General features: G+C 40.5%; 3 protein-coding genes across 7 annotated transcripts; 1 reads left to right on the forward strand and 2 right to left on the reverse strand.

Annotated features, from left to right (window-relative positions):
• Nucleotides 1-551: 551 nt before the first annotated feature.
• Nucleotides 552-2,272, reverse strand: fkbp14 (FKBP prolyl isomerase 14). 2 transcript variants are annotated; one of them, XM_085292356.1, is made up of 4 exons: nt 1,871-2,272; nt 1,249-1,400; nt 1,027-1,154; nt 552-940 (listed from the first exon to the last, which is right to left on the reverse strand). In XM_085292356.1, exons 1-4 carry the CDS (start codon nt 2,122-2,124, stop codon nt 782-784), a joined length of 693 nt encoding a protein of 230 aa, XP_085148482.1. In that variant the 5' UTR covers nt 2,125-2,272; the 3' UTR covers nt 552-781. The 2 variants fall into 2 exon arrangements, with proteins under 2 accessions (XP_085148482.1, XP_085148483.1); XM_085292357.1 differs by having other exon boundaries at nt 1,652-2,272.
• plekha8 (pleckstrin homology domain containing, family A (phosphoinositide binding specific) member 8) lies at nt 2,261-10,032 on the forward strand. The gene is made up of 13 exons (XM_085292355.1): nt 2,261-2,398; nt 2,813-2,929; nt 3,045-3,200; nt 3,357-3,478; nt 3,687-3,845; nt 3,965-4,005; nt 4,219-4,337; nt 5,061-5,388; nt 6,183-6,268; nt 7,332-7,390; nt 7,720-7,921; nt 8,010-8,071; nt 8,185-10,032. The coding sequence occupies exons 1-13, from the start codon at nt 2,359-2,361 to the stop codon at nt 8,380-8,382; spliced, it is 1,689 nt and encodes a 562-aa protein (XP_085148481.1). The 5' UTR covers nt 2,261-2,358; the 3' UTR covers nt 8,383-10,032.
• A 2,179-nt stretch (nt 10,033-12,211) lies between these two features.
• colq (collagen-like tail subunit (single strand of homotrimer) of asymmetric acetylcholinesterase) lies at nt 12,212-20,840 on the reverse strand. Of its 4 annotated transcripts, none has more exons than XM_085292359.1 (17): nt 20,642-20,839; nt 20,022-20,131; nt 19,694-19,801; nt 18,827-18,871; nt 18,646-18,672; nt 17,791-17,862; nt 17,459-17,521; nt 17,347-17,373; nt 17,212-17,256; nt 17,094-17,129; nt 16,889-16,969; nt 16,687-16,783; nt 15,993-16,123; nt 14,727-14,846; nt 14,476-14,602; nt 14,265-14,367; nt 12,212-14,169 (listed from the first exon to the last, which is right to left on the reverse strand). In XM_085292359.1, exons 1-17 carry the CDS (start codon nt 20,736-20,738, stop codon nt 14,100-14,102), a joined length of 1,359 nt encoding a protein of 452 aa, XP_085148485.1. In that variant the 5' UTR covers nt 20,739-20,839; the 3' UTR covers nt 12,212-14,099. The 4 variants fall into 4 exon arrangements, with proteins under 4 accessions (XP_085148485.1, XP_085148484.1, XP_085148487.1 ...); XM_085292358.1 differs by having other exon boundaries at nt 14,476-14,617; nt 20,642-20,836; XM_085292361.1 differs by lacking the exon at nt 18,646-18,672 and having other exon boundaries at nt 20,642-20,840.
• Nucleotides 20,841-21,250: the final 410 nt, after the last annotated feature.

A 21,250-nucleotide genomic window follows, 5' to 3' on the forward strand; every position in this document is an offset into this window, starting at 1 on the left:
TGAGTGGCAGTTTCCTGGATGAAAATGTCTTGTTGATGACAGAACAGAAGTCAGAGTGAGAATGGACAGACTGCTTTGAGCTCATAGAAATCCCGAAACAATTCAAATAACCCCTTATTACAACCCAGGTATGTGCAAGATACAAAATGAATCCAATACTGAATGCAAAACAAGTTGAACCTCATTGCAGATGGTCTACAGAAGCAGAAAACCGCACCAGGTGCCACTCCTGTTAGCTGAAAATGAGAAGTTGAGGCTATAATTTGCATAGGTTCACAAAAATTGGACGATAGAAGATTAGAAAAACGTTGCCTGGTCTGATGAGTGTTGATTGTTTTGTGGCATTCATACATTATAGGCTATACCTTGCATCAACAGATCAGGTCGTTTTCTTAATAATACAATAAAGCCTTGTTTAAACACCACAGCCTACCATTATCATGCTTTTATGACTAGAATGTGCCATTTTCCTGATGGCTACTTCCAGCTATGTCACAATATACTTTTTCGGGGCATTAATTATAAACGTAGTAAAGATAAATTAACAAAGATTTTTTTTATTTTCAAAATAATAGTTTAATGAATCCAGAACAGTGACCTAAATGCATTTGTGGTGGCATTTTCAGTGTATGTACAATAGAAATATAAATTAAAAAGTCCTTTTAATATAAAATAACACGACATCGAGCTGATATTTTCAAGTTCAGTCACAAAAATATGAGAGTGGAGTTCAAATAGTGTGAAAATATTATTTTAAAAAACTGATAAAAAAAAAAGTCTTTTACAGTTCATCGTGCTGGTAGGTGAACTCCCTGGCAGATATAAACCCATCTTTATCTTCATCCTCGTTTTTGAAGATGTCATCCACCATAACTTCATGATGTGTGTCGTTGGGTGAGTAGCCATGTTTCTCAAATTCCTTCTTCAAGTACTCTTTTACCTGAAAGGTGTGGAGAGAAAATAGTAATGACAAAATAGATAGCCAGATAGCCAGGCAGACAGATCGCAAGCTAGCTAGCCAGATACCTCCAGTCTGGAGAGCTTCCAGTCATCATTTAGATCCATATCCCGGAAAGATTCGTGTGACCTGGGCCCATTTCGAATCTCCATGAGTTCAATGTCAAAAATGAGGGTGCTGCCTGGAGGAATTTTCCCTGTAAACCAATAAAAATGTCCAAGTGACAGAGATGTTACAGTGGAACGTTTTGTTTTGTTTTTTCTGTATGTGTTGCACATAGTTTGTGTTACCTTTTCCTTCCTTGCCATATGCCAGCGATGGAGGTACAGTCAGCTTCCTGCGCTCCCCTGTGCACATGTTCTGCAGACCCTTATCCCAACCCTTGAGCACCTCTCGGATCCCCAGGGTAAGCCACACAGGGTTTTTATCCCCATGTTTGCGGCTATCAGGAGTCAAAAAGAGACATGCAGTCAATATCCGGATGCCATACAGAGGACTGATATGCCAAATGTAAGTGGAATGAGGGTTAAGTGAGTGCCAGCCAACTATGTGAGGATATAAGTGTTGAGTTTGACTGTACAGCTGCACAAACGCAGAAATATGAGATGCTGCACATGTTCAGCGGCGTACAGTTTTAATAAGCAGTTGAGACTAAAGTATATGCAATACATGCATCACTGTTACATTTATTACCTGGAATGAAACATGGTGCCATTACTCTCCAGAAATCCCTCGTAATGAACAAGAAGCATGTCTCCGTTTTTTGACTTGCGGTGACACATGAAGGGTTTGTGTATCACCTCAATTTTCACTTCGGGCTCGGGCAGTTTTCCCCCAGTGACCAACACAAACAGTGATGCCAATAACGAGCAGAGAGAAAACAAGATCATACTTATAGATAACAGCACTTACTCATGAGAAGTGGATGAGATAACTTCAATTTCACTCTCTCTTTCTACAGAATTTAAAATAAAGACATGTAAAGAATGCCATACGTGGCACCCAACTTCTGCGACGAATGCACCCACTGTTGAGCTGTCTGCCCTCCTCCATCTGCAATTGGATAGCGTCATTCCTAAGCCCCGCCCTTTCTTTAGAATCTCTTCTTTCATTGATGCTTCCATGTGCCAATCACTACAATCCACACCTAGGCTACTTAAACCCATATGACGAAGGAGGGGGGCGGGGGTGTGGTGAAGAAAGGCGATAGTAACGCTCAGGATCGGCTAGTGGCAGATTCACGAAAAGTTTACGCACTTTTATCGACGTAGTTGGAATGCAAAGCGGTGGACGTTACTCCGAAAATCACACTCGGGCCCAATGGAGTCGCTACAGTCAGCTGGGCATCACGTCCTGTTGTGATAAACAAGTAATGAACGGGAAAAACACGCAATTAAATAATGGAAGGAATGCTGTATAAGTGGACCAATTACATAAGTGGTAGGTTAACACTAAAGTCTTTGCGTGCTTTCCGTTGTAGAGCTCGTTTTGAGGCTGCTAGCTAGCATGACAGCGAGTTTGTGACGTTAAAACGGACGAGCTACCGTTAGCTGCCCGCCAGCTTTGGTAGCGTATTGACCACTAGCATTCCTATCTTTGATAAATTAGCTGTTCAGTGAATTAGAGTTGAGCCGTTACGTCAGTCTTAGCTAGCAGCGCTCGGTCATGTCCACCACCTGTCGTTATAATCTGACTTCACAACCAATTAGTTGTTGCTAACATAACTTAAGACTCGTCAAGTTCACGAAGCTGGGTAACGCTGTATGTTGATGACTTTTCTAATGCTAAAAACTAAGTGCAGTTTACAGTAATGCCACAGCATTGATTCACTTATTTTTCCCATACGCTTTATAGGTTGGCAGCCTCGCTGGTTTGTGCTTCATGGAGGAACTTTGTCCTACTATGACTCTCAAGAAGATGCCTGGAAAGGGTGCAAGGGCAGCATTAAAATTTCCGTTTGTGAAATCCAAGGTCGGTGTGCTCCACTTTACTCTGTGCACGGTTTAACCAGAGCAAGCATCCTTTGGGTGCAGTACTGACAGGCATGTTCCCTTGCTTGCTGCTGTTTTTTTTTTTTTTTTTTTAGTTCATTCCTCTGACTCTACACGAGTTGACCTGACCATACCAGGAGAGCAGTACTTTTACCTCAGAGCCATCAATGCAGCAGAAAGGCAGAAATGGCTGGTGGCGCTGGGAACAGCCAAAGCTTGCCTTACAGACAACCGAACCAAGAGAGAAAAAGGTATTTGGATACTTTACAAGATACTGTTGCAAGTAAAAACAGGGTAAAAGCGTTTAGACCTGGAATAGTACAGACCATACTTACATACAAGTGTTGTAAGGCATTTGCACGACTTCTCAAACTCTGATCTGCTGTCTGTGTGCACAATGAATACAGAGCTTCAGGAGAATACAGAGGCGCTGAAAACTAAGATGTCAGAACTCAGATTGTACTGTGACCTTCTCCTCCAACAAGTAAACAAGATCAAGGAGAATGATGAGCTAGGAGACACGCCAGAGGTAAGGTTAAAGTTTGGATGAGCTGATGAAATGTGATATGCTGCTGTTAGTGTGAAACTGCAGTATAGAGTAGCTAGTTTGCAGTTGCTATGTACGTATTAATAGACAAGAAACAGTTGTTGTATACGTCTTGAATCTTTTGGCTTGGATTTCAGCAGATTTCGTTAGCAATCTACACCCAACATGTATGTTTGTGTTTCCTTCTCAGATGGGTCTAGACACTGGGAATATGGTGAAGTCTACATGCACGACTTTCCTTAAGACTCTAGAGGAATGCATGCAGATAGCAAATCGTACTTTCACTACAGATTTGGCAACACAGAGTCCACCAGGAACTCCTCCAGTAGCACCCATCAAACCTCAGAAGGTATACTTCTCTCACCAGCTCTGTGTGGGCAAGCTAGTATAATTGCTCTGGGATTGTTTTCCAAAAATCAAAATATGCGTAGTCACCCAGTGTTTGTCTGTGTTGTGCTGTCTCCACAGATTAAACACAGCCATCATTTAAATCAGAACCTTGGAGAAAAGTAGGTGGCTTCTCTTACTGTATTGAATGATTTTATCGCTCATGAAGTGCCACGTAGGTGCTAAAGGTAGCACAGAGCAAAGAGATGTTCAAACAAAAATACAGTTTCAAAAGGTTTCTGTTGATATTCTGCCATTGTTGTTGCATTTTGTCAAGGGCATAATTTCTGTCCCAGCTTTTTAGAATTGACACATTGTCCTGAAACATATTACAGGTGGAAAGATTTGTCCGAAACCTCAGGAGAAACAATTGCACATGACAGCCAGACCCTTGACTCCGGGCCAGAGGGACCAGATGAGCCAGGCAGACCAGAAAACCAATCTTCTCCATCAGGTAGGTCAGGTTGCCAGCCACTCGCTTTTCTTGCTGGGGAAGTTCCTGAACTAAAAACCATTACCGCATTCCACAAAGGAAAGACTACACAGCACTCAAGGGCCCTGGTTGTTGTTTGTGTATTCTATGAACTGAAGTGAATAGATTATTGCCTTTTAGTGAGTACAGTGATGGATGACTTGTTCCATTATTACATTTCCCTTAGCAGTGACAAAGCCTTTACACAAAGGGGCCATTGCTGAGAAATAAGACTAGTCTTTTCATACTTTATTACTTTGATTGGGATCTATATAGTAAGTCAATGGAGATGCAGAGGTTTTTAATGTTTATTTTCTTATATTGTATTTTAATGTAGCATAAGAAAATAAATTAATATATGCAATATAGCCATTTAAAAAGATAGCTGTCTCTTTGTGAGTGCTCGTATTTCTTCATATTGTCATCTCAGCTATACAGCTCTGGCTCTGGGTGCAGCTGCTTCACCCACCTGCTATTCAAATCTTCTATTTGCAAGCATCAGCCAATAAGAAGAAAGTTGTCTTACAGGGAGAGATGAGGAACCTAAAATGGCTTGAGTTGCTGTACCAACTGCGAATTTGTGATGCTACTGGAGTAGCTTTCTCAGGGTCATAGGTCGTGTTTAATAAAAAAAATGTGTAGACACTAGACTGATTTTTGACAGTCTAATTTGCAAAAAGACTCATGCATCGTTGTTTCATGCAGACACTGAAACAGCCAGCAGCTCAGAAGTCCACAAGGATCAAGTTAATCCTAGCTTACCTACTACCCAGACCACCCCTGAGATTGAACACTATGACCAGCCAGCAGAGGGGGATGACGAGAGTGAAGATGATGAACAAAAGCAGATAGGACAAGAGCAGATGGACAAAGTGGACCAAAGTCAGACGCATGACAACAACAATGGGGACGTGAAGGATTTTCGACTTCAGCACCAAGAAGAGGGTGAAGAAGAAGGCGAGATTCCCAGAAAGTCAACTGAGTCAGAAGACACAGAGCAGGTGGAAACATTCTTCAGCACAATGAGTCACAGGTATGAAAATGCCACTCAGGAAGCTCACATCCCTTAGGACACTTTACTTACTGTGGGAATTTAAGTATACAATTGTCTGTGATATTTCATTGCTGCAGTATTAAACTCATTTAATTTATATGTATAGTATATTTGTAACTAAGGCTCTGCGCTTGTGCTGTATCTTCTGACTAGACTGCACAGTGACTTAGTTTGTTAATAATAATAGTGCTGCAGTATTGCACAGAATAGTTTAATAACAAGTTTGAAAAAGTCAGTTTTTAAGATCTTACAGTCAAGTGTTTTATATCAGTGTGTTCTCTCTTGATCACATGACACAGAGAGGCCCTCGTCTGATATTTGGGTTTGTAAACCTGTTTTGTTAACTTTTCTTTCTTTTTCAAATACTTTTTTTTTTTTTTTTAAGATTCTGAGAGTGTAATCGAACATGTGGCTAGAGTGTGATTTACATCTGTACTGTTTGAGGTGAATGTTATTGTAATGCAGGAATCAAACAAAGGGAAAGATTAGTGAAAACCACCGCTCTTTTAAGTTTTAGATGAAGTAGTCTTGGGTACTTTTGTCAGAGTTGCATGATGTTTTGTGTGACTTGTCTCTCTGGCTTGGTTTTGAAATGTATGCTCCTCTAATTAGTGTGGATGTTGATTAAGCATCCACAGTATTGTTCTTCTAATCTTTATTATCATGTTTTCTTTCTGTTTGCTTTTGGTCAAATAAAAACTGATATGGGATAGCTTCCCTCTAATATATTCTGCTGTTTGAATCTATTCTACTTCTTGTTTTTTGTTTTTTAGATTTAGTGATATAAGACTGGATGACGACAATGGTATCCCTACACAAGAGTTTTTGGACTCATGCTATGCAATAGTACCTGTATTAGGTAGGCCGGTTACTTTAAGCCTCTCTTCATCTTTATCTGACACCCTGTTCCTAATTCTCATGGTTCCCATTTGCATTTCTTGTAATCTCAGCATTTTTAACTCCGATAAAGAAAAAAAAGACAATCACTTTCATTTGCTGTTTTCCCCCTCTTTTATGTACATGTTCTGTCCTTCATAATCTTTGCAATTAATGAGGTGGCAGCTTTCTATCACAGGTTCTTCATCACACTTTTCCTTCATGTCTCTGTTACTTTCTTTTTGCACATGTATGTCTGTCTTTAGTTGTTCTTTGTAGCCCAAAATAATATCATATGACAAGGTTAATCATAAGAATTAGGTCATGCACATTTTTGTGCTGTGTGCACACTTTGTTACTCACAGTGATAAAAAGTCGCCATTCACAGAATTACAAAGTGAAGAAGTGCAAGACCTGAGTAACATGGAGCCAAAAACATTGTTTTTTTGTTTTGTTTTATAAAAAGGGTCTGCCTTGTTTGTCAGAGTTATTCCTGTGTTAACAAATACCAAGGCTGAAGTAGGATTATTAGGAATTATCTTTAAACAACAGCTTTCAATTAGCACACATGTAAGAGGTCGAAGGGAATGTTAGTCTGTATTTCACATGAACTGACATCAGTAAAGGTTACTTACAGTGAGCTGTTTTCTAAAGTTAAAATTACTTATAAGAGAGAAACTTGATGTATGTAATGGTTGTCTATAGATAAACACATAAAACATCTCAATAAGCTTAAATTTGTATCTGAACTAACGTGACCTCTTAGCTAAAGCCTATTCCCAGCTTTGTTTGAAAGTTTACAGCCCACAGTGATGGTAACCTATTTTTGTCTGTGTGTGTCCTATACTTAATACAGTCCAGTAGGTCTTAGAGTGCACCGTAATCCCTCATTTCAGTGTTATATTTAGTTTAAATCTGAAGGACATCTAAGCAGCCTGTTATTACTTAAAAACATCAAAACATTGTGCACTCAAAGTAGGACACAAGTTGAGAATCTGTGCTTCAGAACCAGCAAAAAAAAGTTATCATAGATTCTCTCTTCTCAGACAAACTGGGATCCACAGTGTTTGCACCAGTTAAAATGGATTTTGTCGGAAACATAAAGGTAAGAGCACATGATTTTGGTTAATCGAAGGAATAACAGTGAAGTTGGTCTTTAAAAGTTGCTCTAAATTATTCAATCACATTAAAACTGCATTAAAGAGTAGAGTCCAATCAGTCATACAGTTTGTCAATAATGAGGTATTTATTTCATTCCCCTTTTTTGTTTAGCTTTAGTGTTCTGTCCATTTCTTGTTAATATTTTTTGTCAACAAGCATATTTAACTATATACTGTGTATTAAATATTCATTAATTGCAGTTAGTCGTTGAAAGTCAGAACAGTCTACCAGAGTAGAGAGTACTATGTCACAGTGTCTCGTGTTCTGTTGTAGAAAATTCACCAGAAGCTGAGGTCAGACCCTGAGAGCTTTTCTACACTACAGTCTATTGTGCTGCATGAAGTAGAGACAGATGTTGCCCAGGTGCGCAATTCTGCAACAGAGGCTCTGCTGTGGCTCAGACGAGGGCTGAAGTTCCTCAAGGAGTTTCTGTCAGAAGTCAACGCTGGAGAGCAAGACATCCAGGGAGCACTAAGTAATGCATTTCTGTTTTACAATGCACATCTTAACATAAGTTCAAACACGTAAAAGTGTTGAATTGTTCCTTCTTTTCTTTCACCCAGACAACGCTTATGGGAAGACTCTTCGGCAGTACCACGGGTGGGTTGTCCGTGGTGTATTTGCTGTAGGTATTTTTATTTTTTTACCCAGTCCAGTATTAATACCTTCTGAGTATATTTATTCTTTGTGTGACAAGTACTTGACTTCCCCCCCCCCCCCCCCCCCCCCCCCCCCCAGTTGGCGCTCAGAGCTTCCCCGTCTTATCAAAGTTTCACAGCTGCTTTAGTGTCAAGAGAAGGTGACAAGCTGAAGAGCGATTTTATCAACGGCATGCACAGGGATCTGGGAGTGTATCTGCCTGCCATGGAGAAGCAGCTGGCCATTCTTGATGCATTATATGAAGAATACAACCTTGAGTCTGACGAGGTGGTGTGAAATAAGAACAAGAGATGCTCACGGTTCAGAGAAGAACAGAGCCCCTCTGAATGGGCAGAGTAGTGGCTAACTGCTGGAAGAAAGGTGTACAAAGTAGTGTGAGACTGTCTCGTGTCATTTTGAGACGTTTCAGTAGTTTTTAAACTCTACAGCAGGAGAGGTTTTGGTATGAAGAGGGTGTTCATGTGTGTACTTACGACCCGAGAAGGGTTTAACTGAGCAGTACAATTAATTAAGGTTGGTTTGAGGAGATTTAAATTCCAAGTCTTGTTCCAGAGACCGGTGACAGCGAAGGTGTTTCTAATCTGATTATGCAGACTCCAACCATAATTATTCATTGTGACATTTGTTTCTGGTTGTTGCTGTATTGTGGCTTAAGGCGTACTCTACATGCTTTAAGGTATTTAAGCACAGGGTATTTGGTTCTGGTCAGTTCCTTGTAAAATTGTTTGATTCCCTTTGAATTGATCAGTATGATCAATATGAAACTATTATCAATGTTGTTTTTTTTCTTCTTGGCTTCAGTGAGATACGATGATGCTTCCAACTAGCACAAAGCACTATTTTTTTTTTTTTTTTTTTTTTTAGCCAAAAAAAAAAAAAAAAAAAGCAAAAACTATTCCCAAAATGTGTCTTAAGTATGTGATTGAATTACGTACTAAGCTAACTTTTAGTCAGTTATATAAATATTTTCCTGTACTTACTATAAAAGCTTAGTAAACATTACTATGTGTATATATTTTTCCCTGAAAATGAATTCAGATTGTGCAGTTTGACAATGGATTTGTTGTGTTTTACATAATGTCATTGTGAGCTGTTGCTCAAAGTTTCCAAGTGGACCAAAAAGGAACTGTCATGTGAATGGCTTTAGCCTCTGCTGCCTACAGTAACTGAAAACAAGAAAGGAAACCGCATAGCTGTTAAAAATATTGACAACTGCTGTTCATGTGGACATCTGCACAAACCTATGCATTTTTACAATGTCTATTTATTATACCATAAGTTATAAAGTTCACATTAATGACATGAATTGTTCTGTCCAACTTTTGTGTGAATGTATGGACATTTGTATTCATAAGGCATGCTTTTTACTGCATGTTTGGTGTATTTAGCAACAGGTGCCAGGCCAAGGGCTTGAAGTGAGTAAATGAGTAATCCTAAAAGTGGTAGTTACAGAACAGTAACCATTTTCAGCTTATCGTCCATGCTATTGTACATACCATTGTTAAGTGTTGTTACCAGGTGTACTTAATATTTTATTGATGTCGAATTAGTGAAATGATCAGTAAGACTGCTCTTGCAGGCTGGGTTAACATTTAACTGCAAATTCACTGAGCCATTTGAAAAAAACAAAACAAAAAAGCAGGAAAATTATCTTAGGGCTTTAAAAAGAAGCTTACCGGATAGTATTTTCAACTTTATTATTGTTATTTTTATTTTAAGAATGCAAACACTTAAAAACTCCTGTACAGTAAATAAGTCATTTGCAGTAGGTTTACATCACAGGTGTGCAATAGGCTTATTTCTGATGAGTTTTAATATTAATCCTTTAGATATTCTGTTGTAATATTACAACAAATAATTGTTTTTTCTATGGATGTAAATAAGATGCTATTTGATTTTTTGCAAAATAAACATAATTAAGTTGCAGTTTGTCTTCTGTCATGCTGAAGTTAAATATGCTACCATGTGGTTTACGTGCCTAGAGGTAAAGGCTCTTTACTTACTGTGCCAACTATACACTCACTGTCCGTTTATTAGGTGCACCTGTTAGTGCAGATGACCTGCTGCATGGCTGTTGGTACCAGATCAGAAACTGCTGAACTACTATGACTTCCAATGAATTTCCTATTTTGCATGACCATTTCTGGGGTTTACAGGGAATGATCTGAAAAAGGCAAAGACGATAGAAGATTGGAAAAATGTTGCTTGGTCTGATGAATGCCACTTCTTTTGTGAAATTCACATGGTAGAGTCCCTTGGATGTTTATTTTGCATGAAAGCATGCATCTATTCTCCCTTCCAATGGTCATGGCAGGTGGTGGTGGTGTAATGATGTCGGTACACTTTGGGCATGTTAGCATTGTTTCTGACCATGTCCATCCCTTTATAACCACAGTGTACCTAACATCCGATGGCTACTTCCAGCAGAATAATGTCCCATGCTACAAAGCTTAAATGAACTCAAACTGGTTTCTTGAACATAACAGTGAGTACACTGTACTCAAACGGCCTTCACAGTCACCAGATCTCAACGCAGTAGAGCATCTTCAGGAACATCAGTTCGTACAGAGCTTGGGAAGAAGGCATTGTCCTTTTCTGCCCTGTCTTCATGCAGTACATTGCAGAAGCTCTCTCAGTTGATTTCACTTGCAGACTTTAAAAGACATACAAATGTTTTTATGAAATCATCTCTGGGAACTTGTTCATGTTTTAATATGACTGTATGTTATACATATTTAGCCATTTTATTGCTTTTTTATTGTTGTAATTTTAATATGTTTGTCTGGAGCAGGTCTCTTGGAAGTGAGACACTCAGTCTCAAAGGCTAAATTTAAAAAAAATCTTTTGGGGTGTTTGGCATAAAAGGAGATTCTCATCACTGATGTACAGCTGGTAAATCTGCAGCAACTCAGTGATGCTATTATCAATTTTGACCAAAAGATTTTGGTCAAATTTTTGAAGGCAAAATAAATTCCAACCCAGTGTTTTCAATATGTGCCTAACACAGTGACTGTTGAGTGCAAATAAGAAACAGATAGTAAATAGTTTGTCGTAACAACTGTGGTACCAATCTTAAATAATACTTCTGTATATCATTTTCTGTTTCAAGTGATTATTTTGCATGTGCATTAATCAGCACCACTGCACCCAGGATACCAGCAGTTCTTATCTATAGGTCAGGGATTTTCACTTGGCTTAGGTGAAGCAGTTGGGTCTCTGCCAGCTTCCTGTCCTGTGGTTTCCTTTGCATCGCCCCATGTACCACAGCTGTAATGCTACACCAGTCAGTCTACACTAAAATAACCTTGTAGTGGAAAAAAAGAGTGTCATTTTTCCATAGGTATCATTTTAATACCTACGTGAGCTGAACATAGACCAAGCTTGCTATAAGTTACACTGCATGAATAAGTTAATAAAATGCATGGGATACAGCTCATAAGTTAATTTGACCTTACTTCACAAATGGTAAACTTCACTTGAGGGATTCTTCTGTGACCACAGCTCATCTTTTCATTACAGAGCCAGTAAAATCAGGTCAGCCCTTGAATTTCAGTGACATTTAGTGCCACACTGGGACATTTGTTTGACAAATGTGATTGCCCCGGTCAGGGCACTGCACATGATGGCATAAATACACCAAGGTAAGGTTTTACTCTGGCATCTCGGTAGACAAATTGCCCTGATGTGATTTAGAAGAGGAATACAGCATGCTAATACAGTTATATGGTCTCATCCTGCTTCAAACATCTTGGTTGCAACAGTGGCCAGCTGGTCTGTCCCCAACCTGTATCGCTGTGCCTCATCTCCAGGCACAGATTCAGCTCTGAAAGGCTTCATTAAGATGGAATAAAAAACCGAAAAACCCATTGCCACGTCTGAGAAACAGCAAGAGTTCACTGTGTGGTCTGCTTTGCATTTAGACTAACGCAGCACTCAGCAAACGGCTGACTGCTGCGATACTTTGATGTCCCCCTTACTTTTTTGTCTGAGTGTTGTATCCTAAGAGAACATCAATAGCCTCTCCATCAATGCCAGTTAGGTTTGGGTTTTTTGTGTGTGTGCTTTTTTTCCAATAACAGCAGACATGACAAACCGCTAACCAAGGTTTAAGTTTAAATAAAGAGAGTGACTTAAATATCACTTTTATTTGATCATTTTTTAAATAGTTCACAACTACTGTAAAAATCATATCAGAGTATTAAAACAAAATGAACTACCCCAGTCACAATGCTTGCTACGCTTCATAAAGCCTTACAGCACGTCACCACATGCACGTTTCAGCATTGCTGTACATAGGCAGTCTAAGATAGAACACAGCAGCACAGGCCACAGACACGACACTCAACATAGTTTCCAGAACGGTACTCGAGCTTTGTGCATGGCACAGTTCATAACTTTAAGGTTTGTCATTCATACAGTGCTTTGCTTCTCTCTGAACAGAGCAAGACTGACAGTTCTTAAGACACCTGCTATGCTGATGAATGCAATGATGATTTACAAAACGGTATTTGACAAAGGTGAAGCATTAGCAGAGTTTCACAAGCATGCGGACACAATATATTAACAGTCTTCATCTTTTGATTGCTTTTGTAGGCTTTATAGACCTGACTACATCTAGGTATGTCTGAGAAAAGGTCTCCCTTGGCACCGCGACTCAAAGAGTAGCTTATGGAAAATGTCAGCTTATATCAGCACAGTCATTTTCAGCATTTGTGCCCAACACACAGCGGACTACACCTACACTGTTAAGTTTACTGTTGCTGTATATACTGTAAGACAGAAAGACTGGATAAAGAGGTATCAGAGTATTTACAGTAATGATCAGAAAACTGACTGCGATATGAGTTCCTCTCCCTCCCCCCTTTAGCAGCTACAGACTAGTCCAGCCCTTCCCGTGCACCGAGAAAATTAAGGACATAACAGTTTCAAGCCTTCGTGTACAGTATATTCCATTTCTCACTGCAGCACAGGAGGGGAAACTGAATCCTGCAGTACTGCGCATTGTTGATGCGTTAAAGCTTTTGCTTGAGTTGCCTCAGTGTACAGTGACTGCTGCGTAATTTATAAAGAGCAGTAGAGGATACCTGTAAAAGGTGCTTTGTTTGTTGAGCTACATTACCTGTTAGCTAGTTCCTGAGAAGATTTGGGGATTTATTGAAACCTTGTCCAGACTAAATGTCCCTGTCAGTACGGTACCACCACAAGCTAACAAAGCTGGGTCAACTTCTAGGCTTCAAGCCTCCTGGAGTAACAGTCTCACTCAAAGATTACAAGTGCATAACTCGCTATATATACAGTATGTAGTGCACTATAACCACCTCTATCTCCATCCCTACCTTTGTATCTCGACGTGGTAGTGAGAGGACACAGTACGAAAGTTGTTTTGACAGTAATAAGTAAACTGATAGGTTACATGCTTTGATAGTGACAGCTGCTGTCGTGGTTTTAGTAATCCCAGATACATGCAAATGCTGTGCACTGTCATTCACACTGCAGTAGAATACCTCGGGCCATCGCTCTGGATGTCCTACTGCTTGTTATTCTCAACAGTAACTGGGTCAAGATTAATATGCCTCTGTTCCAGCTACTGCTTCTCTGCAACATCGTCCACTGGTACGCGATTGAGGCTCTCAACTGTTGCGTTGAAAGGCTGGTTCGGGTCCAGTTGGGCATGTTGAGGAAGCCAGTCCAAATCCTTCTCGTTAAGACAGCGTGCAGTCTTCCTTTGCATTTCCAGTGTGCGGATTTTCACCTTCAAAGACTCAAGCTATAACCTCCGGGATATGTGGCATCTCAGCAGCAACACAGATGAGTTTTATGTATGTTTGTATATTTCTAGGTTTTGTTCTTTCTTTCATAACAGAATCACTGGCAGCCTCCGTGTTTTTGCTTGGAGCATTGTTGTCTTTTCTTTTTTTTTTTCTTTTTTTTTTACATGTTAAGTCCCAAGCAAATAACACACAGAGGAGCCACAGCACTGTCCAGACAACTCCTCAAGTAAAGTACTTGCAGTTTGTTGAGTCAATAGTACAGTATCTTGTGCACTTGAGGTGACCATATGACCTACAAATCATAAGAAAAACGTTTTCAGGGTCAAGTTCATAACCTACATCTTTTCATGCAGTACAAGGTTGTGTACCCAAATGCTGTATGCTTACCCTGGAAGATATGAATTACATGTCTGGTATCCAAAGTCTTTTCCATCACACTCCTCAGCCCCTTCATAGCGGTATCCGTCTCCACAGTAGGCATGTTTACACTCTATGGTAACATGAGACAGCAGGGGCACAGGGGGGTCATGTTATATGTGCACAGCAAAGTACAGCTAATGAACTATAAAAGGACCGGTAACATAGATGCATGACTTACTGACGCAGCCATCGGTGACAACTCTGTTTTTGTCATCACACTCCTCCCCGGTGGAGATCTGCACTATGCCGTCCCCACAGTAACCTTCATCATCGGGGGCATTTTCCATGGACTGGTAGGGCGTGATCTGGAATGGAAAGGTCTTTTGCAGAATTTAAAAAATGTGAACATAAAAGGAAAAGGCTGTTTGAAAGTCAATATCTATTGTTTTTTTTAAGGACACATTGCATTGTTGCTACATGCATTTATACCTGGATTGGCAGCCAGCCATCAATGTCTTTGAAATAGAGAGATCTCTGGTCTTTACGGAATGCAAGAGCGTTATCTGTGCGGAGGCGCTCCAGTTCCTCCTCATTGCTCACCACAAATATCTAAATAAAAGGCAAAATAATAGGGTTCCGTGCATTTTAGCACTTTATGAAATAACATTGAAGACCATCATTTGTCATCCCAGCTGGTAACATTTGTCTGCAAGCATTATCTATCTCTCCTGTAAGTGTACTTTAACCTTCCTTTTATCTTTCAAGCTTATTTATTTCCAGTTGTGGTCTAAAGTTTAATAGATTTATCACATGCATGATGCTTTTAATGATATCTTTGAAGTGTTCTTTTTCTGGATTGGAATGATTGTACAAAATCTTTTTTTTTTTTTTAATTTTTGTATTTTGTATTTTCTCTAATCCACTCACAGCCAAAAGTATAAATAAAGGTCAAATATATACTTCTAACTTGATCCCTAACTTCTCGCTAGTTATCATGATTGACCTCAAAAAGGAGTTTCTCTTCACTGTCTTTGTTTTATAGCAGTCATTGGATTGACCAATACTTGGAACAATAGGAAAATCCAAGGAATTCTGTGAAGGTCTTAGAAGGAGACTTTTAGATTTATACAAGTTAGGAGGGTCTCTTGAAGCCATTTTTAAACCACTGCAGATTTTAAGATTATCAGTTCAAACAACTTATTTGGATGTGTCACTGCTTTGTCCAAGAAAAACCAAATGTCATCTGCAAAAACGTTTTATGGTCAGATCAGATAAAGATTGAGCTATTTGGCAAGAATACCAAGACATATGTTTAGAGTAAAGGTGAGGCTTTCAAAACTAAAAATACTGTACAGGCTGTCAAGCATGGTGGTGGTAGCATCATTCTGCAGGGCTGTTTTACTGCCAGTGGTACCAGTAAATTGCACAAAGTGGATGAATTTTTTTTTTTTTTTAGCTCAAATCAAGAGCTGAAACAGCCTTCCTAAAGCCATTAAAGGTCTATGTTGTACAATCACTCCACCCTGGAAAAAGAGGACGGCACTGCCGTCATTTAATGCACTTCCAGAAAGCATTCGTTTGCAAAAGGTTATTAAAAAGCTACAATTACCATGGCATCGATGCCTATGATGAGCTGATGTAAACTTCTGACCACAACTGTATTACCCTTTGAAACTCTTTACATTTTAATTTGGTGGATTTTTCACTGATTTCACAGATGATTCTATATTTGACTGCAAACCATTCATCTCTCACCGCTGGCACTTTGAGATAATTTCCTGTAGAGGCATAATTTTCAAATGGAGGACTACTCAAAGAGCTGCAGCTACACTTTCCAGGAGGCCCTGGTGGACCGCGCGCACCCTTTGCTCCAACCATGTAGACTCCTGCATATACAGGAAGAGGGGGAGAAAAAAAGGAAGGATAAACAAACAGTGGGTCTATATTTAGTCCAAAGTGACAGAATATAGCAGCATTAATGAGTTGTGTACAGCCTACACAAGCTGATATAAATACCACATGTCAGTCTAGCGTCTTTGATTTATCAATCAAGAAGCAAACACAATCAGGATAATTCATACAGGAACTTGATCAAGATAACAAATGTCATCTTGATGATGTGCTGACATAATATTTGTAAAACTGTAGGCTTGCCATCTGTCAATCCATTTTAGCCACATGATGTCATGCTGAGAGAATCCTGTTTCAGCTCGGGGGGATTCGATTTCTCTGGTGCTAAATAAGACTACTGGTGTTACCTCGTACACAGTTTCAAAGTGGGCTTCCTTTACTCACCGGGCTGCGAGCTTTCCCTTCTCACTTTCAGCACAAGTTTTCACGCGCTCACAACGGAAAAAAACACACGACCATCCACAAACTAAATCTCTCCAGCAAACACTTAATTATGACCACAGTTTTCAAGCGTTTTAAATCTACTTTGGGATTTCACCTGTTGCAGGTGGACCAGGAGGGCCGGGGTGGCCTGGAGGTCCCTGCGGGCCTGCTGGCCCTATAGGACCAACGCTTCCTGTGTCTCCTTTCAGTCCCTTAAATTCAAAACAGTGCAGGGTCATTTCCTTACACCACATGTCAAAAAGTACAACTGTCTTGCTATCACTACTGTAAAACAGTGCAACCCACAAACTCCTCACCTGCTTGCCTCTCTTCCCCGGTCGGCCAGTGGGTCCTCTGTTTCCTGAGGTTCCAGGTTCTCCTTTTGGACCCATTTCACCCTCAATAACAGAAAAAAAAAAATCTATATCAGAAAAATTCTGAATTCAAATACATGAATTTAATTGGTTAGCTGGTTAACACTGTAAGGCAGAACCCTTACTGGCGTGAATGAGGATTACTCACTTTTTGTCCAAGCATTCCTGGGAAACCCATTGCACCCTGCGAGTGAGGAAGAGTACGTAACATGAATTCAGAATTCTTACAAAGTGTATGTACAATTTTCCTGATACACTCTCCCCACCTTGTCTCCTTTCATCCCATTCTCGCCACGGTCACCTCGGGAACCCTGACAGAGCAGATTACATTCATTTAGTTTACTGTCAAAGTAGTTAATCAATAAATCCTACGGTATTTACAGCTGAATGGTGACACTTACCTTTTCCCCTTTATACCCAGGTAAGCCCTAGGATTAAAGATTTATAACAAGCATGAAACACGATGAAACAAAACTCACTAAAGATCACTAAACAGCATATGTAAAATTTTACCCTCGGCCCAATTGGTCCTCTGGATCCAGGCAAACCCATCAGCCCCGGGTCACCTTTCTCCCCCTGACACAAAGGTAAACATGAATAACCTGAATGAGCTTTTGTCTTTAAAATAAGAAATGTCATATGCGGACATTGAACGTTAAAGGTTCTTTTATTACGTTTACAGTAAAGCGTTCACCAAAGGAAAGGCTGTTTGCATGTTACATAACTGGTAATCCAGGGTTTTAGTTTATTTGACTGCAAATCAGACTTGTGTAATAAACCATTCTGGTTCTTATTGGTCTCATATATTGACATATTTTATAAGATCTACATTATGACTTACTCACTTTGGCCCCACTTGGTCCTGACCATCCTGTTGGTCCTCTTTTCCCAGGAAGTCCAGGAGGGCCTGTCCGACCCTGACAGGAGACATAACTGTTTTTTAAGTTAATGAAATCAGAGCCTTTTATGCCTGTTTGAACATACATACATATATATATATATATATATATATCTGAATGAATTATTTGCTGCATTAGCTGACGGCCAGCTCACTACAGCATTTTTCAGACGCTGCTGCACATGTAGGGGGAGAATGGCTTTAACGAGCCCTGTCACTTTGCTCTCTTTAATTAAATGATGGGCTGTATATAGAACAGGAGTCTGTGCTTGTGGGAAATAAAATGATTAATAACCTGGCTGAAACACTAAGCTAAATTGCTCTGCGGTGCTGCAAAGCTGCTCAGTCAGGCCGCTTGCAAAGTGAAGCTCCCCCATTGGACAGCTTTGATTCATTTAGGAGGACGCTACTCTTCTACCTGTGCTCATCACATAGTGTGTCCCGAGCTTTCAATAAAGCTTTATGTTAGGAGAAGGAGGACCGTCGGACAGGCTAGCCTGATGCAGAATGTTGATAGGGAAGCAATATGCTCCGCTTCGGTGAGAGAAACAGACTGAGAGCATGTAAAGTCCCTCAGCCACAAAAACAGTCTGTCTCAGCAGCCCTGCACCCATTTGCCTCCTGTCAGTGTGTCTGTTCTGCCTCCTGTCAAGGTTGTATATCCTCACAATTTCGGGATGTACACAAGCAGGCACTGGCAGCACTGTGACTTACAGCGAGCGAGCAGGTGGAGGCATTGTATCTCATTTTTTGAGTAAATCCACTTAGCAAAGAACATGGAGTGATTAATGGAGACTCTCACCTTTTGACCAGGTCTTCCTATTTCTCCCTGACAACAGGATGTGGAGGAGGGGACAAGGACGGCAGTCATTTAATGCACTTCCAGAAAGCATTTGTGTGCAAAAGGTCAGTTGCACTTTAGCTTATTAGAATAATAAGCAGACAGTCTAGTTTTATCTAATTTCGATAAGTACACTCCTTACCTTTTCTCCTTTAGGCCCTGCTATCCCAGGTAATCCAGGGGGACCCTAATGAACATAAAAAGAAAACATTAGATTTGTGCTATATGCTCCTAAATCACAGAGATAGCAATCTAAATTCATTTTATTGTCCACAGCATCCCACCACAGATCTGTTCTGTTTCTGGAAGCCGCAGTTTCAATTAGCTAAAGGCTGAGTGGCCACTATTGATTTAAAAGCTGCCTTGTGGGCCTCCTTTGATAAAGAGAAATGCTGCTGCGGTTGGACCTCTGATGAGCAACCGCAGCAAAAGCTTTAACAATCAGTTGGTAAATCTGCTTTCACTTATGAAATGCTGGAACACAGTGGAGAACAGTGGAGCAGGTTGGGTTATGAGGGCCTTTTGAACCGAAAGGTCTTTGCATCTTTCAATCACTAGAGAACACAAACACCTGGACACAAGCATGTTTTGGTGAGCCCTGGAATTTACGCGACCCAGTACTCGTTTCCAAGCAGACAGCTCTTCAGACAGTTTCTGAGAATGATGTGTGGGACACTGGCAGCCGGTGGAAAAAGGCTATTTGTGTCTCAGCTAAAAGTGGAGCGTTAATGGGTTGCTGTGTTGCATGGGCCAGAGAAATCCCCATCTCCTGCTATACAGGAACTATCAAGTTGGAGAAGACATGCGGTTAATATGTAGTTGGGGTACAAATTTTTAACACCTTAAAACTACGTAGACTCCAACATGAAACAGAGACTGACGCTTTAGTTATAGTGGTGATGAATCCTGTTACATTATGAGAGATTTATTGGAAGAGTCCAATAACAGTGGCACGGTTCCAGATACAAAAGGATAGCCATGATGTTTTAGGAATAGCCTGGTTTCCCACCTGAGGTCCTGGGGGGCCAGGAGGCCCCGGAGGGCCTGCTGGGCAAGAAGAAACTTTATTGTTATTGTCCACATCAGACTCGCGACCACCACGGGAATTTCCATCACTCTGTAAAATATAAATAAAGATGCAATTCGATGACTTCTTCGGTCTTGACAACATTTTCAAGAGCAGGTTTGATGCTATTCATACAGTTGTTGACATTAAATTCGAGAGACTCTTGACCAGGGGTCAAAAGGCTGTAAGAAATGTGGTGTTTTTGGATATAAATCAAGGACATGTCAATAGTTAGAGATTCACAATAGAAAGTCACATGACTTTGACTCACATGAGGGTAGAGGCGCCAAAGTGAAGGGGGTGGAGGAAACAGCGGTGGTGGAGGCGGACTCACTAAACAGCATGGGTTGAACCTCTTCTGCTGATCCGGTGATCTGAGAGCTGCGCAAGGTGGGCATGCAGTCACAAATTAAACAGGGTATCAAAGGTATATGAAGCCAGGAAGGTTTTTTTGTGTGTTGTTTTAACTTCTGCACCCGCGATAATGAATGCGAGATGAGAAAAACTTCATTTACGACAAATTAAGGCGGGACAGATCAAAAATTTGACAAACTGAAGCAATTACAGCATGCTGGAGCAGCACAAGCAACAGAGAAACAGGTGCAAACTATCAAATCATGACACCCATCCAGCAGAATTCCTAGCACTGGACGGATATGAAGCCCATGTGCCTCTCACTGAAGAGCCGGAGCTGTTCTCGCTATTTATAGAGGCCTTTCCAACCTACCTCATGGACAACAAGAAAATAAAAACAAGGGTATTATCATGAGTGCCACGTGAATCTCAAATTGAGACTTTCAGAATCCGTGCTTTTGCAGCTCAAATCCACCAGCTCCTGTGCACGCACAGTACAGTATACAGTGTTCAAGCTCAGGATTAAAACGCTCTTACCTGCTGGGAATGAATCAAAGTTGTCCAGAAAAGAAGGCTGAGCCAGGCCATAACAAAACCACAATGGCAGATACAGTCCAAGTGTTAGAAGAGTCATGCTGCTCCGGATAGTTGCCTGACTTTATTTCTGATCCACAGCAGCTCTCACGCTGTCTTTTTCCACTCCCTCTCTTCTCACTGTCCTCTCTCTCTGCCCCCTCCCTCTGCGTTCACTCTGCTGTGTCTCCTTTACGCCCTCAGAAGAGGGTACGCTGACCAATACCCATTAAATCTTTCCTCTGCATCAGTGTGCACTAAAATTACAGGAGACAGCCTGCCAGCTGCTCCTGGTGTCAATATTAGATCTCTACTACTGCAGTGGGGGGCTTTTGTTATTGTCTCTCTTCAGGGAAAGTTGTGAGACTCCCTGTGTGCTTTTCTGCAAGACATGCTGAGAGCATTCTGAATGAAGATGTCAATATGTTACAACTTTCTTAGATGTATCAGTCTACAGTCTAATTATGTTTAGATGAATGTGTTTTTTTGTGATGAAGTACACTGTGCATCAAGTTATTTAGTGCGCACTATACTGCTGTGGCAAGTCTTTTACACAATGTCAAGTGTCTGCAT

Source organism: Mchenga conophoros, linkage group LG11, assembly GCF_057382185.1.
Source record: "Mchenga conophoros isolate Kocher_MC1m ecotype Shallow Benthic linkage group LG11, M_conophoros_male_GT1.1, whole genome shotgun sequence".
Taxonomy (NCBI): Eukaryota; Metazoa; Chordata; class Actinopteri; order Cichliformes; family Cichlidae; genus Mchenga; species Mchenga conophoros.

Coding starts and splice junctions, on each gene's coding strand:
- plekha8 (XM_085292355.1), top strand. CDS start 2,359: ATGGAAGGAATGCTGTATAAGTGGACCAATTACATAAGTG. Junction 5,389..6,182: donor TTCAGCACAATGAGTCACAG/GTATGAAAATGC, acceptor TTTGTTTTTTAG/ATTTAGTGATATAAGACTGG. Junction 6,269..7,331: donor TGCAATAGTACCTGTATTAG/GTAGGCCGGTTA, acceptor CTCTCTTCTCAG/ACAAACTGGGATCCACAGTG.
- fkbp14 (XM_085292356.1), bottom strand. CDS start 2,124: ATGGGTTTAAGTAGCCTAGGTGTGGATTGTAGTGATTGGCACATGGAA. Junction 1,155..1,248: donor ATATGGCAAGGAAGGAAAAG/GTAACACAAACT, acceptor ATTGGTTTACAG/GGAAAATTCCTCCAGGCAGC. Junction 941..1,026: donor GGAAGCTCTCCAGACTGGAG/GTATCTGGCTAG, acceptor CACACCTTTCAG/GTAAAAGAGTACTTGAAGAA.
- colq (XM_085292358.1), bottom strand. CDS start 20,738: ATGACTCTTCTAACACTTGGACTGTATCTGCCATTGTGGTTTTGTTAT. Junction 18,872..19,693: donor CTGGCCCCCCAGGACCTCAG/GTGGGAAACCAG, acceptor TATGTTCATTAG/GGTCCCCCTGGATTACCTGG. Junction 18,673..18,826: donor CAGGGCCTAAAGGAGAAAAG/GTAAGGAGTGTA, acceptor TCCTGTTGTCAG/GGAGAAATAGGAAGACCTGG.